General features: G+C 39.6%; 1 protein-coding gene across 2 annotated transcripts in view; it reads left to right on the top strand.

Moving 5' to 3' along the window:
• LOC122408125 (SET and MYND domain-containing protein 4-like) overlaps positions 1–13,839 on the top strand; it is a 120,826-nt gene extending 106,987 nt beyond the window's left edge. The window contains exons 3-4 of one of the 2 annotated variants that reach the window (XR_006260373.1): positions 10,246–10,438; positions 11,656–11,789. Coding sequence is in view for 1 of the 2 variants with exons in the window: in XM_043414741.1 (XP_043270676.1) it covers positions 11,656–12,140 (485 nt within the window). In the remaining variant the exon portion in view is untranslated. Of the gene's footprint in view, positions 1–10,245; positions 10,439–11,655 lie in introns of both variants that reach the window. The other variant, XM_043414741.1, reaches the window with a different exon arrangement.
• The last annotated feature ends 3,253 nt before the right edge of the window (positions 13,840–17,092 follow it).

Raw genomic sequence — 17,092 nt, 5'->3', positions numbered from 1 at the left:
GCGATTTGACATAAAAATCTAGTCATAATCATTTTTTAATGGAGATCGCATTAGTGCGACGAAAAAAAACATTCATATTTGTGCGCTTGCAACACCTGAACGATCAAACTGAGCAGCTGGTAGCTTATTTCCAGTTGGCGGGCTTGTCGGTGTTACTCGCGTAATTACAGTGCCGAAGGTAGTACTTGCTGCTGCGCGATCTCGTGCTTCTCAAGTGTAATGACAGTTCTCAGAAATCTGCTACGTCGTGTTCTGAGACCGGATAGGGGTTGTTTTTACTTTCTAAATTTACCGGGCCTAAAAAAATTTCCAGAACAAACTTTATAACCTGTATTATGTTTGTCCCTGAAGCTGCCATGTTATAAGGTATTTAAAACCATCGCGGCAGTTACCGGGACTTTTGTTTCTGCACTTTTCACGCGATTTGACATAAAAATGTAGTCCCATTCATTTTTTAATGGAGATCGCATTAGTGCTACGAAAAAAAACATTCATATTGGTGCGCTTGCAACACCGGAACGATCAAACTGAGCAGCTGGTAGCTTATTTTCAGTTGGCGGGCTTGTCGGTGTTACTCGCGTAATTACAGTGCCGAAGGTAGTACTCGCTGCTGCGCGATCTCGTGCTTCTCAAGTTAAATGACAGTTCTCAGAAATCTGCTACGTCGTGTCCCGAGGCGCGATAGGGGTTGTTTTTACTTTCTAAATTTACCGAACTTAAAAAAATTTCCAGAACAAACTTTATAACCTGTATTATGTTTGTCCCTGCAGCTGCCATATTATAAGGTATTCAAAACCATCGCGGCAGTTACCGGGACTTTCGTCTCTGAACTTTTCACGCGATTTGACATAAAAATATAGTCCCAATCATTTTTTAATGGAGATCGCATTAGTGCTACGAAAAAAAACATTCATATTTATGTGCGCTTGCAACACCGGAACGATCAAACTGAGCAGCTGGTAGCTTATTTTCAGGTGGCGGGCTTGTCGGCGTTACTCGCGTAATTACAGTACCGAAGGTAGTACTTGCTGCTGCGCGATCTCGTGCTTCTCAAGTTAAATGACAGTTCTCAGAAATCTGCTACGTCGTGTCCCGAGGCGCGATAGGGGTTGTTTTTACTTTCTAAATTTACCGGGCTTAAAAAAATTTCCAGAACAAACTTTATAACCTGTATTATGTTTGTCCCTGCAGCTGCCATGTTATAAGGTATTCAAAACCATCGCGGCAGTTACCGGGACTTTCGTCTCTGAACTTTTCACGCGATTTGACATAAAAATGTAGTCCCAATCATTTTTTAATGGAGATCGCATTAGTGCTACGAAAAAAAACATTCATATTTATGTGCGCTTGCAACACCGGAACGATCAAACTGAGCAGCTGGTAGCTTATTTTCAGGTGGCGGGCTTGTCGGCGTTACTCGCGTAATTACAGTGCCGAAGGTAGTACTTGCTGCTGCGCGATCTCGTGCTTCTCAAGTTAAATGACAGTTCTCAGAAATCTGCTATGTCGTGTCCCGAGGCGCGATAGGGGTTGTTTTTACTTTCTAAATTTACCGGGCTTAAAAAAATTTCCAGAACAAACTTTATAACCTGTATTATGTTTGTCCCTGCAGCTGCCATGTTATAAGGTATTCAAAACCATCGCGGCAGTTACCGGGACTTTCGTCTCTGAACTTTTCACGCGATTTGACATAAAAATCTAGTCATAATCATTTTTTAATGGAGATCGCATTAGTGCGACGAAAAAAAACATTCATATTTGTGCGCTTGCAACACCTGAACGATCAAACTGAGCAGCTGGTAGCTTATTTCCAGTTGGCGGGCTTGTCGGTGTTACTCGCGTAATTACAGTGCCGAAGGTAGTACTTGCTGCTGCGCGATCTCGTGCTTCTCAAGTGTAATGACAGTTCTCAGAAATCTGCTACGTCGTGTTCTGAGACCGGATAGGGGTTGTTTTTACTTTCTAAATTTACCGGGCCTAAAAAAATTTCCAGAACAAACTTTATAACCTGTATTATGTTTGTCCCTGAAGCTGCCATGTTATAAGGTATTTAAAACCATCGCGGCAGTTACCGGGACTTTTGTTTCTGCACTTTTCACGCGATTTGACATAAAAATGTAGTCCCATTCATTTTTTAATGGAGATCGCATTAGTGCTACGAAAAAAAACATTCATATTGGTGCGCTTGCAACACCGGAACGATCAAACTGAGCAGCTGGTAGCTTATTTTCAGTTGGCGGGCTTGTCGGTGTTACTCGCGTAATTACAGTGCCGAAGGTAGTACTCGCTGCTGCGCGATCTCGTGCTTCTCAAGTTAAATGACAGTTCTCAGAAATCTGCTACGTCGTGTCCCGAGGCGCGATAGGGGTTGTTTTTACTTTCTAAATTTACCGGGCTTAAAAAAATTTCCAGAACAAACTTTATAACCTGTATTATGTTTGTCCCTGCAGCTGCCATATTATAAGGTATTCAAAACCATCGCGGCAGTTACCGGGACTTTCGTCTCTGAACTTTTCACGCGATTTGACATAAAAATGGAGTCCCAATAATTTTTTAATGGAGATCGCATTAGTGCTACGAAAAAAAACATTCATATTTGTGCGCTTGCAACACCGGAACGATCAAACTGAGCAGCTGGTAGCTTATTTTCAGTTGGCGGGCTTGTCGGTGTTACTCGCGTAATTACAGTGCCGAAGGTAGTACTCGCTGCTGCGCGATCTCGTGCTTCTCAAGTTAAATGACAGTTCTCAGAAATCTGCTATGTCGTGTCCCGAGGCGCGATAGGGGTTGTTTTTACTTTCTAAATTTACCGGGCTTAAAAAAATTTCCAGAACAAACTTTATAACCTGTATTATGTTTGTCCCTGCAGCTGCCATGTTATAAGGTATTCAAAACCATCGCGGCAGTTACCGGGACTTTCGTCTCTGAACTTTTCACGCGATTTGACATAAAAATGTAGTCATAATCATTTTTTAATGGAGATCGCATTAGTGCGACGAAAAAAAACATTCATATTTGTGCGCTTGCAACACCGGAACGATCAAACTGAGCAGCTGGTAGCTTATTTCCAGTTGGCGGGCTTGTCGGTGTTACTCGCGTAATTACAGTGCCGAAGGTAGTACTCGCTGCTGCGCGATCTCGTGCTTCTCAAGTTAAATGACAGTTCTCAGAAATCTGCTACGTCGTGTCCTGAGGCGCGATAGGGGTTGTTTTTACTTTCTAAATTTACCGGGCTTAAAAAAATTTCCAGAACAAACTTTATAACCTGTATTATGTTTGTCCCTGAAGCTGCCATGTTGTAAGGTATTCAAAACCATCGCGGCAGTTACTGGGACTTTCGTCTCTGAACTTTTCACGCGATTTGACATAAAAATGGAGTCCCAATCATTTTTTAATGGAGATCGCATTAGTGCTACGAAAAAAAACATTCATATTTGTGCGCTTGCAACACCGGAACGATCAAACTGAGCAGCTGGTAGCTTATTTTCAGTTGGCGGGCTTGTCGGTGTTACTCGCGTAATTACAGTGCCGAAGGTAGTACTCGCTGCTGCGCGATCTCGTGCTTCTCAAGTTAAATGACAGTTCTCAGAAATCTGCTACGTCGTGTCCCGAGGCGCGATAGGGGTTGTTTTTACTTTCTAAATTTACCGAACTTAAAAAAATTTCCAGAACAAACTTTATAACCTGTATTATGTTTGTCCCTGCAGCTGCCATATTATAAGGTATTCAAAACCATCGCGGCAGTTACCGGGACTTTCGTCTCTGAACTTTTCACGCGATTTGACATAAAAATGTAGTCCCAATCATTTTTTAATGGAGATCGCATTAGTGCTACGAAAAAAAACATTCATATTTATGTGCGCTTGCAACACCGGAACGATCAAACTGAGCAGCTGGTAGCTTATTTTCAGGTGGCGGGCTTGTTGGCGTTACTCGCGTAATTACAGTACCGAAGGTAGTACTTGCTGCTGCGCGATCTCGTGCTTCTCAAGTTAAATGACAGTTCTCAGAAATCTGCTACGTCGTGTCCCGAGGCGCGATAGGGGTTGTTTTTACTTTCTAAATTTACCGGGCTTAAAAAAATTTCCAGAACAAACTTTATAACCTGTATTATGTTTGTCCCTGCAGCTGCCATGTTATAAGGTATTCAAAACCATCGCGGCAGTTACCGGGACTTTCGTCTCTGAACTTTTCACGCGATTTGACATAAAAATGTAGTCATAATCATTTTTTAATGGAGATCGCATTAGTGCGACGAAAAAAAACATTCATATTTGTGCGCTTGCAACACCGGAACGATCAAACTGAGCAGCTGGTAGCTTATTTCCAGTTGGCGGGCTTGTCGGTGTTACTCGCGTAATTACAGTGCCGAAGGTAGTACTTGCTGCTGCGCGATCTCGTGCTTCTCAAGTGTAATGACAGTTCTCAGAAATCTGCTACGTCGTGTTCTGAGACGCGATAGGGGTTGTTTTTACTTTCTAAATTTACCGAACTTAAAAAAATTTCCAGAACAAACTTTATAACCTGTATTATGTTTGTCCCTGCAGCTGCCATATTATAAGGTATTCAAAACCATCGCGGCAGTTACCGGGACTTTCGTCTCTGAACTTTTCACGCGATTTGACATAAAAATGTAGTCCCAATCATTTTTTAATGGAGATCGCATTAGTGCTACGAAAAAAAACATTCATATTTATGTGCGCTTGCAACACCGGAACGATCAAACTGAGCAGCTGGTAGCTTATTTTCAGGTGGCGGGCTTGTCGGCGTTACTCGCGTAATTACAGTGCCGAAGGTAGTACTTGCTGCTGCGCGATCTCGTGCTTCTCAAGTTAAATGACAGTTCTCAGAAATCTGCTATGTCGTGTCCCGAGGCGCGATAGGGGTTGTTTTTACTTTCTAAATTTACCGGGCTTAAAAAAATTTCCAGAACAAACTTTATAACCTGTATTATGTTTGTCCCTGCAGCTGCCATGTTATAAGGTATTCAAAACCATCGCGGCAGTTACCGGGACTTTCGTCTCTGAACTTTTCACGCGATTTGACATAAAAATCTAGTCATAATCATTTTTTAATGGAGATCGCATTAGTGCGACGAAAAAAAACATTCATATTTGTGCGCTTGCAACACCTGAACGATCAAACTGAGCAGCTGGTAGCTTATTTCCAGTTGGCGGGCTTGTCGGTGTTACTCGCGTAATTACAGTGCCGAAGGTAGTACTTGCTGCTGCGCGATCTCGTGCTTCTCAAGTGTAATGACAGTTCTCAGAAATCTGCTACGTCGTGTTCTGAGACGCGATAGGGGTTGTTTTTACTTTCTAAATTTACCGGGCCTAAAAAAATTTCCAGAACAAACTTTATAACCTGTATTATGTTTGTCCCTGAAGCTGCCATGTTATACGGTATTCAAAACCATCGCGGGAGTTACCGGGACTTTGTTCGGAAAACTCTTTTCGCGACGTTGCCCAAAAACGCTGTATTTCCATCGGAAAATGTATAGGCACTACAGTGAAATTCATTCATATATTTCATATGCAGGTTAACAGCGAATAGTTTGTTTATCTTTGAACCATTCAAACGGATCCCCAAATGCCAGATCCTTTGTTCTATATCTATTAGTTTTCCATAGCTACAACGATTTACCCAGGAATGTTGCTCTAATAAATATACGCATATCTAATAATTACCCTCGTAACTATTAAAATCAACGGTTCATTGGTACATTGAATGGTATTTTCCAGAACAACCTATTCAATCAAAATAATGTTTATTCCTGAAGCCGCCATCTTTTGAGATTTTCAAACTCATTACGGTAGTTACCGAGACTTTCGTCGGTACACTTTTTAGGCGACTTGGGCAAAAACGCTTTGTATGTCGATACTTTAATTCAATTTACTGCCGTCCTGGGAACTGCCTCATGATCTAAAAGGGTTCCAGGACTCACGTGTCCTGGAATGAACCTTTCTCTCAATGTCCTGGAACACGATAAACTGTATCTCGGAACCACCCCGTTCTGTAGCGAAAATGTATTGAGGACTAATTTCTGAGGGTGTGTGTTACTTTAAATCGTATCATCTACGGCAAGGTTCCTATTATTCCTTAAAAAAATATTTTTATTCGAGTCCATGAAAGGTAATTAATAACTGTCCCGGGAACTACCCTGCGACCTAAATGTCTATGAGGACAGTCCTGGAAAATTTGGAGTCCTGGAATATGCCATTGTGTTAGTGGTCTGGAATCCACCATTTTAACAAGAAAGTGATGTCTACATAGAATTAATGAATTTATTTGAAAACTGGGAGGTGTCGTTTGTTAAAGATAGGAAAAATCATTGTTTGCGATCAGAAATGCAAAATGTCCCGGATCCCACCGCTGGACCTACATATATATCGATTGATTTATGACTGCTGTTACCAGCTGTGCTGCGCCGTGTGCTACGTTCTGAAGTTGACGTCATATATATTGTACATGCATAGTCAGAACTGAATTGCACATGCTATATGCTTGCGCATGCCATTTCAAACTTTGATGTAATTGGCCCAGGATTTTTTTCATTGCTCATTGGTTGGAACAAGAATATTCTCACCGGGGATTGGTGATCATGGGGGCCAAGGAGCCTATGCTTGTAGCGGTCAGAGTACGCGTATACAGATACGTCGAATCCCGAATGTGTTAGTAACTTTTGCATAATCTTAAGCCCGTGCAAAGTTTTTTCTCAGCAATTACGACACCGATCATGCTGATTTTGGGCTCATTCGACAGAGAACTTCTTAATTAGCTGAAAGTTCAATTTTTAAAGCCGTACAGAACTCATGAGTTTCGTAATTAAAGAAAATCGCATGCCAATTTTACCCCCACCACGGCGAATCGTTTTATTCAGAGAAAATATAGTCTCGGCGAGAGCCTCAGGCCAGCAGACGACAGAGCTGTCAATGTACTTGTCCCGAGACTCTACCGAGTCTCTTGATATTCTTCGAAAAAATATTTGAAACACAAGGACTTTTAACACCATGAACATCTTATTACGGCTACATTTTTACACCCTTTAATTTCATATTGAGTTTGGGATGACATACCAAAAGCAAATTCAACGGGGTTTTCGAAATGCTCAGGTCGTTCTTCAATGTACCCACTTTTGAACCAGGCATATCGAAATAAATTTTTGTACCGCGGAGATGATAATTGATTATGTACTAGAGACTGCAGTTTGATTATAGTAGTAGTAGTGGAGTTTAACATGCATACCCTTGTCGGGTTTTTACATGGTGTGCTTCTCCTGTATTTCCTCTATTTTTTATATATTTCCACTATTCATTTCTTATCCCACTGTTTTTGTTTTTTCCACTACACACACTGTGGACCTACTTTTTTACGTGGGTTCCGAACCACAGAGACTACAGCTTGGGACACTTAGAAAAATCCATTAGTGTCGGCGGCGGGAATCGAACCCGGGCTCGCTGGGTGGGAACCGGGCCCGTTACCATTGAGCCACTGCCTCTCTGCAGTTTGATTATATTATTTCGTAAATGTAGATTCAAATCATAATCAAGTAACACGACACTGTCGGAAAAATGTCTGATATAATTTTTCCAAATTCTAAATCCGAAAACATCAAGGGGTTGAATATTTCCCGTCGTCCCTTTTGGTATAATCATTGTAACAATCTCTTTATTATGCGGTATAGCTTCGTCGATAACTCTGGGACAATGTCCACTCCAAGAGTCAATCAAAAGAACACTTTTCTCACCGATGTTTGGGAAAAACACTTCTTGAAGCCATGTTTTGAAATGTTCTGTAAACAAATGCATTTAATATAAGTAGCAGATCTATTTTTCCCAATCAAAGTATCATATCCAAACGTACCTGATATTGCCTTGCCAGATTTCGAAACACTTATGAAGACATTGGAAGGTTGAAAAATGGTTTGCTCTACGATCGGTCCCAACTGTCCAAAAGGCTCTTTCAAAATTATAAGAAGTGGTGACAGCAATTTTCCTTCCGCGGAAACTGTTGGCTGTATGGTATAACTATGAGTCGTCACTAAAACGGATTGTACAAGGCATTCCACTTGTTTTGTACCTTCATCTGCTAAAGTTCGTCCTGAATATATTTCTAATTGGAATCCACTTTGATCGGAATTATAAATGTTTTTCAAGCCATATTCCTTAATTTTTAAGTGAACTTCAGACACGAATTTATGAGCAAGGTTTTGTAATTCTTTCTAGGATTCGAGGGTCTTCCTCGTTATGAATTTATTAACTTTTCTACTTGTTATTCGATACACTTTTAAAAATTTTTTAATCCATGTTGGGGATGCGCTGAAACGCACATCTTCGTGTCCGATTAATTTTTTAGCCTGTAACGCCCACCTTTGCAGATCGATATCGTGCACAATGAGTCCTACGTCTATGGCGCTTTTGAAATTATTAATTGTATATTCAGAAATACGCGATAATTTCTCCTTGTAAGTACCGCCTTTATTCAGTTGATGAGCCCAGCGTCTCAACTGGCGCGCCGACTTGACAAGTTTGAAACTCTTTTGTACTGTTTCTATTTTCCTATTTCGTTTCATTTTAGAACTTCTCCAAAATTCTACCGCTTTTTGTTTGTACTCATGGCTCAAATCTTCTTCATCGTCAGTACACGTTTCAAGGCTTACTGGAGATTCTCCAAGACCTCATTCAATGTCATTATCTTCGACAGGTTCTACTATGACATCGTTAAACGGTTCTTGAAAATATAATGTCGTATCTTTTACGCTTTCTAACTGATTGAACTCTGAGATAGAAGCCTTCAAAATTCTCTCGAAACTTTCTTTCAATTCCGCTTTATTATTGATAACAGGACTGTCAGGTATGTTCATTACTTCAAATGTAAGAAGCGACAGTCTTATTACGTTCATTGGGTTGATAGACATGTTAATGACAATACGTTATTCACAATAGCGGACACGATAGTGACAGATCAACAATCAAACAGCAATTAAACTTCTGGAGTAATATAAAGTCAGTTTTAACTTCTTCATCTTGAGATGAAGAAGCTAAAGCTAAGAAGCTATTGGGTGGCTTAATCTGACATTATCACAAAAACAGTTTTTCTTTGTTTTTCGGATATCTCTCAAGCATTAATAAGAATATGGCAAGGCTTGTTTGCATTCTCGGCGGGGAATTGTCGATGCGACTCTTGATATTTGAGTTTTATTTTGTTTTCGTAAATCGTTCAAAATAGAAACTTATATAAATGGAACGAAAACTAACACTTTTCACGTAAAGCATGTTCGATTCTCTATACGATTATGATGTCAGCCAATGAACATATGAAATAAATATTATTTAACATATAAGTCGATATGCAATGATAATGGAACCATATGAATTGAATGTAAACATTTCGATGGGCAAAGTGAAATTCAAGATTTTAGGACTGGTTTACCCCCTTAATTTTTTTGATCCGAGGAAAACCAAAAAACACCTCGATTATATTTTTTTTCTCTGCAAAATGGCGTTTGTTTTATTAAAATCGGATTGTAAGTTTTTGTTATACGAGAAAATTCTGAACATTCGGGGGTGGTTCACCCCTTTGCACCTTTTGCAGGAAGGGTGCATAAGAAGTTGGACATGTCGTATAGGTTATTTGACATGCAGAACATTTTGCAATGGGTTTCGTTTCGATCGGTTAAGTGCTTCCATATGAAACACTCTACCAGATGCAAAACATGCCCAACTTTGGGGGTTGATTTCACTCCTTAAAAATAACTATCGGCCGATAAAAAAATACGTTTTTCTTATTTTTTGATAAGCTACATTCTATGAAAAGAATACTAAAATTGGAAGGGAGCAGTGCTCAAAACAAAATTTGCCATTTTAAGAGTCTTTTACCCCTTCAATTTTTTTAATCCAAGGAAAACCAAAAAACATTTCGATTTTATTTTTTTTTGCTCTACAAAATGGCGTTCGTTTTATTAAAATCGGATTGTATGTTTTCGTTATACGAAAAAATTCTGAATATTCGGGGGTGGTTCACCCCTTTGCAGTAAGGGTGCATAAAAGTTGGACATCTCATATGGGTTATTTGACATTCTGAATATTTTGCAATTGGTTTCGTTTCGATCGGTTAAGTGCTTCTATATGAAACACTCTACCAGACGCAAAACATGCCCGAATTTGAGGGTTGATTTCACCCCTTAAAAATAACTTTCGTCCGATAAAAAAAAATACGTGTCTCTTATTTTTGGATGGATTATAGCATAGAAAAAAATTATCAAAATCGGAGGCGGACACCAAAGTACCTTTCTTTATAAGTCGCTCGAGCGGGGCTGCGGAACGCGAGGGGGTACCCCCACCGCCGTGCCCGGGAGAACGGCCGTCGCCGCACTCTCGGCCGTGCGCCGTCGAGAGTAAATTACATGGATAACCGTGATGACAAAATCCCTGTGGAGGTCAGTATTTTATCGAATCTCATAGCTGGAACCCTAGAGGAAAGCTATCGAATTTGATTTTTGCAAAAATCTCGATAACAACAACAGATATTTGCAAAAACGTAAAAATATCTATATCTTGGTCTGTAATAAAGTTATTGCGATTTTTTTTTTTAATTGTTCGCTTTTCAAAAACGCATCGAATGATGCAAGATTTTTCCGAATATCTTTGTAAGTTTGGTCAGAATTGCTATTTGTTTATAAGCAAAATTTTTAAAACGTCAAAAAACACTATTTATTATCAACAAAAACGATTTATTTTTCCCAAAAAGTTTGTGCATAGTCACACAAAGCTCCTCGATTTTTTTCTACGCTGTAAACCTTCATCGCCAAATTCTACGGCATGTCAAAGTTTTTTCGAAGATCGCAAATTGTTGCTAAACTATATCTCACAGGTTAATAAATTTTGCACCATTCTCTTGAGCATTGAATTCACTACATCTTACATGAATTTCAAACCGATAACTCTATAAACAAACGATTGTAGCAGCAAAAACAAAGTTGTGATTTTTTGTCTTTATTTGCAATTAACTGCTTAATTAACAATGATAGCGCATTTTTGTATAAGACCTTCTTTATAGAAGACGTTAACTTTCATGTGTTCAGTTTTTCGTTCAGATGCGTTCCCTGAGCTCCAACTAAAAAAAATCATTTTTGTTTGTTTTCAATAACTTTTTATTGCAAAAGTGCAAGTCGGATTTGTTCGCAAATTCAGAGTTATATTCTTGTAGGTCCAAACAATTGTCTAACCTCTAGGTCTCTTGAATAGAACTTATGCTAAGGTGACTGGATTAATATATGTATCTAACACAGCCGTTGCCCTCTTTCTACCACCGCCAGCTTTTCCTCTCTCACTGCCGCTGCCACTTCTCACTACACAATATCTCTAGGTCTACTCTTTCCACGCAGCCGTAATACTTTTTCGTGACAGAAAAATCCTTAGACCCCCCGTCTATATAGAAGTTTCACTTTAAAAAAAATAACAATAAGTAAACTCGTCATATCCCCTGACCTATTATGATTATTTTATTATGAAAGAAACAAAATTTAAAAGTTTTCGGAAACAGTTTGAAATGCGATGGCTTCCGTAAAGAGTTACCGGAAGCAAACTCGCTTTTTTTAATGTACTTGTCTCATTAAAGTTACGAAAACTAACAATAGTCTTTTTATTTTTCCAGGTAAAGTTGTTGTTCGAGCCATACGTTACATCAAAAAAGGTGCAGAGATACTGGATTGCTATGGGCCACATTTTGTTAGTGATAATGCATCTCACCGACAGCATTATTTGCGAGATAAATATCATTTCACATGTAATTGTGAAGCCTGCGCGAACGATTTTCAATTACCTTATGTTGCGACGATCACTTATAACTGTGCAACATGCAATTTACCAGTAAATCAGAAATTTGATAAATGCGTAAGATGCAATCATCCGGTTGATCGGAAAAAAATGCAAAGTCAATTGGCGACATCTGTGAAAAAACGTGAGACAGCCATAGCAAAGATGTACAATGGAAACTACTTGGATGCTTTACCTATTCTGCTGGAACACGCTGCCATAGTACGTAGACTTGTTGCTGAGCCGAATCTCGAAGCTATCAAAACACAGCAATCGATTGTACAGTGCTACAATAGTTTCTCGTCCATCGCACCTTCAACTTAAACTCTATTTCTAACATTACACTTGTGCCTTGAAGCTAACAAATTTTACTATCAAATGGTGGTATGGTTTTAAAATAATCTGAGATAATACGAGCAAAAAGTGAAGAAAAAAATACTGGTCATTGTATATTAGTTTCATACAATATAATATCTAATGAACTCTGTTGATCTGACTTGAAATCTAAGTGTGGTTGATTATGAAAATTAGAAAATCGTGGAGATTACGATAAATGAAACTACAACAAGAAAAATCATCAAGAGAATGTTGAAACAATACGACAATCACGAGACTGCCCGAAACCTCCATCACTTTCGAAACATCGTCGCGAAAAGCGAACACTTCACGATCAATAATAACGACCGCACGCATCATTGTTGATATGTGGCGGCCATCTTAGGATCTTGTACAAGGGCCTGAACAAGCTGCAGGGACCGCAGCTCGTAAATGACGCCACATGTCGAAAATTGATACTATTCATTCTTTATTTTTATTATTTCTAATCATTTCGATGTTTGTTTATAATGTACAAGTAGAGTCAAATTAAACGGACTTTCAGGGGGAATCTAATGTATTATGTTATCGCGAATTATGTAATAGTAAAGAGAACACATGCGTTATCTTCAGTGTCAGTGACGGAATTGGGCCCTCATTTATTACAATCGTACTGGTGTGGTGAGGATAATACTTCGTGTAGGATTTCTTATACGCTAGCTGATGATCTATTACAATATACAATATATGTGAGGTATTCCAGCCCAAGTGTGTAAACCCTTGTACAATTATATAATTCAAGATTCCGATAAAGTAGGTCTTGGAAGAATGAACAAGTGAAGACAGGTTGAAAAGAAAAAGGAGTTTAAATGCAAATTTGAAAAAGTGACAACATATTTTCTTTGTACACAAAATTAATAAATTGATTTCAATCGTTATAAATTATTATGTTTATATTTCAATCTTACAAATTTTGGAGGTTCAGCCCGGATTGAGAATAAAAAATAAATAAAAAATGTTAACGATTGGTGATTCATTTTTGTGTGCGTGACTGAAAAAATTCGTATATAATCTCAACGACGGTGAAACGACGAATATGATCGACAATATAAATGAAGTAGACATTGATTCTCTTTTATTCAGTCAACTTCGAGAAAAACTCGAATCTCAAAATTTATTCTTACAAGGAAGTGAGGCAACATTACGAGAACGACTATAATTGCAATGGATTATGATTCTATACAGTTTGCATTCAGCGCAGGAAACATTTCCCTTCCAATACTGCACTGGAATAAAATCAGAGACTGCATGTAAACAATCTGCACACAATGTTAGATGATATCGCTGACTTGAAATGGAACATGATTCCATGCAGTTTGCATCCAACACAGGAGATTTTGTCTTCCCAGGACTGCACTTGACTTAAGTCGATGGTTGTACTAAGTCACTAGGGTGGCTACGCTATAATTTGTAATAATATGGTTTATACCCCAGCGGCAAAAGTTTACTCTCCGTTAAAGCTCATCAAATATAAAATCTTAGATCGATATAAGATCAACGAAAGTAAAACAATAATAATCAAATTACATTTAGGAGAACGAAAAAGATGAGTGTTGCAAAATACGACATTGTAAAAAAATATATATATTGTAACGGGACGGCGTCCCGTACACTCTGTAAAAAAGGGAAATAAAATGAATATATTAAATCAACGACTACTTTTAGCACCGTCGGTGTTTAGGCAGCGGCCTCAGTGCGTGAAAGAATGGGAGGGCGATAACTACGATTGAACCATCCTACGTAAATTTCGGCAAAAAGCGTCGCGCTATCCGACATGCCTCTCTCACCTTACGCTGGCTCTCTCTCTCTCTCTCTCTCTGTAAGTAGAACTGGACGTGTTTCACTTCGGCTCCTACCTTTTTGGCTCGATTCTGCTGTATTTTGCCTCCGGGCGTTTTGTTGCAGGTACGAAGCACGCCCTTTACTGCTTTGCATCGTTTGGGCTTTTCGATTCAATCGTTACCCCGGTGCATTCTGTAGTTTTTCGCATTTTATATTTGTCATCTGGCTTTCTAACTGTCACTTTGGACGCTCAGCATTCCGCCGACCGTCTCTGCGCATGCGTATCTCACTCACACCAACACGCATCACCGTCACAACACACTCTACTACCACTCTGGCTTCATCGACTTTTCATCGAATTCTGAGATTAAATCACTGCCGTTACGGTCTCTGCCTGCGTGCTCATCATATTGCTGCTATCTCCGTCTCTTCCACGCTTGTGTTCTGTTGATTTGCCTGACATTGAGACATTTCGAGCTATTATTTACTGGTGGCTCTTTCTGTAAACACGTCATATATACTGCCATTGTACTCATCGCTCTCTATCACCAATCTTGATCTACATCATCGACACTGCTGAGCCTCGCACTCTTAATCTCGGACCGGGTGACGTACCATCCAAATTTCTCAATTTCTACCTTCGTACCTGCTATAACATAACATAACATCACACAACACAACGTCTATATACATACATACCTACTTACAATCACTGATCTTGGCCCTATATAGTTGCCATCCAGTGACTTAGTTCCCCTACTATTTCACTTATTCTTGAGACGAGAGAGAGTTTTCCTCGCCTTATCGCCTCTCTTCGATCTTCAAACCATCCTGTTCAACTCTCCTTTCTTCAAATTGATTTTTTACCTTTCTGACTTTGTCTCATTCTGGGAATTTTTTTGACAATTTTTGTTCACCTCTTTCATCATGACGAATCGCTGTGGCTCCTGCAATAAATTTCTCTCCGCTGCGGACTCATTTAGCTGCTCCGGAAATTGTAAACAAATTTTTCATGGCCGCTGTGTTACTGAGAAATTTAATATCTCTGCTTCTGACATCCTTGCTGGAGTCTCATTTTTCTGCTTCCTTTGTTCCCCAAAAAACTCAAGAATCACGGATACTGGGCCCAATAATTCTGTTGATGTCGCTATGCACGATACCACTGCTCCACCGACACAGCAAGTGCCCCTTGTCTCTCTAAATGATCTTATGCAACAGATCCACCAGCTTAATGCTTCTACCTTGACCCAAATTAGAACGTATTATTCTACTACAAATTCTCATCTGGAATCAATCAAAACCACTCTTTCCTCTTTAAGCGAAAATGTCTCTGAGCTCAGACATGATTTCAACACCCTCTCTGCTTCTCATGATGGCCTTGTTAACAAAGTCTCTATTCTAGAGTCGGACTTAGCTACTGTTAAAGCTGAATGTGCTTCTCTAAGAGCCCAAAATATCTCTCTACGACAACAACAACGCTCGACTCCGCCAAATGACTCTGATTCCGTTGAAAACAAATCTCTATTGGAGGTCATTATCTCCGGCATTCCTGCATCCCTCACTGATCACCCGCGAGATATTATTCGTAAAGTCTTCGAAGCTCTTTCTATGTCTGAACTTATGAGTGAAGTTTTCGAAGTCCGCAAACTTCTGAGGAAATCTGTTAATACTATTGGTGCCCCTACATCCACTAAATCACCGTCTTCACCCTCTCGCGCTTCCTTTGTAATTACGTTTAAGTCGCAGTTAATTAGAAATCATGTTCTATCTAAAAAGCGTGATTTAAAGGACCTGAGCGTGAAAGATATTTTTGGTCTGAATCTTTCTTCAAATCTTTTCATTAACGCGTGCCTTCCATCTAATATTTATAAACTCTTGCGCCTTGTTAAATCTAAACGTAAGGAGCTCGGCCTTGAAGCCATTTGGGCCTCATCAAACTGTATTAATGCTCGTAAATTGAAGGATTCTCAGGTGTTCAAATTGTACTCTGACTCTGATCTCTCTCAGTTTTACTGACTACCCTCGCTTACCTCTTGTTGTCAGCTTCCTTCTAAAGCGGCCACTAGCAAAAACGTCTCCTCCCACATCACTGTTGCATCTTTTAACGCGAATTCTCTACTTGGTCTCATTGACGACGTTCGCTCTCGTTTTTCTGATTCATCCTTTCACATTATAGCGATCTCTGAATCTTGGCTCCATCCCTTAATCTCTGATGACCTTGTGAAAATCGATAATTATTCGCTTTTTCGTAATGACAGATCCTTAAAGAAGGGAGGCGGCGTTGCTTGCTACTTCCATAATTCTCTTAGAGTAAAAATTCTAGCTAAATCTGATGGTCTCGACCTAAATTCACCTGAATTTATCATATTCGATATACGTGCACCATCGGGAGATACCTTGCTTTTCTCTTGTATTTATCGCCGTCCCAAGGGACATTTATTTAACAATTTTGGCAATGTTTTATCTCGCTTCTCTTTTGCCTATGAAAACTTTATTGTATGCGGCGATCTCAATTGTAATTTGATTGGCTCGTGCTTTGAGGCGGCTTACCTACGTGATTTTGTCAGTTCTCTTTCTTTGACTATTCTTGACTCTGGCCCGACCTATCACACCTCTTACTCTGACTCTCTGCTTGACGTTTTTATTATTGATGACCTAAATAAAGTAGTCTCCTTTTCAAAATCCGACTCCCCGGTTATTGCCGGGTATGATCTTCTCACTCTGTCGTACTCGTTTCCTGTTTCCCCGATTTCTTCTCACATAATTACACGCAGACTTGTTAAACACCTCGACGATTCTCTCTTTCGGCTTACTCTGACTTCTTTTATTGAATCAGAACAGGCCTTGTCTGCTGAACCCTCCTGTCCCTCAGAACTTGACATCTCTCTACTTGCTTTTCAGCGTTCTCTCGCAGCTACGCTTAATCTACATGCTCCTTATCGCTCTTTCGTTGTCCGTAAATGTCCTGTCCCATGGGTCACTGACCTTCTCAAGGCTCGAATCAAACAACGTAGCATTCTTTATAAGCGTGCTAAGAGATCCGGCTCTATTCTTGCTCTTGCAATTTATCGCCAGTTCAGAGACGAGCTCACTGCCGATTTGAGAGTGGCCAAAAACAA

This window comes from Venturia canescens, chromosome 3 (assembly GCF_019457755.1).
Source record: "Venturia canescens isolate UGA chromosome 3, ASM1945775v1, whole genome shotgun sequence".
NCBI classification, from domain to species: Eukaryota; Metazoa; Arthropoda; class Insecta; order Hymenoptera; family Ichneumonidae; genus Venturia; species Venturia canescens.
This window is presented reverse-complemented; position numbering and strand designations above follow the sequence as displayed.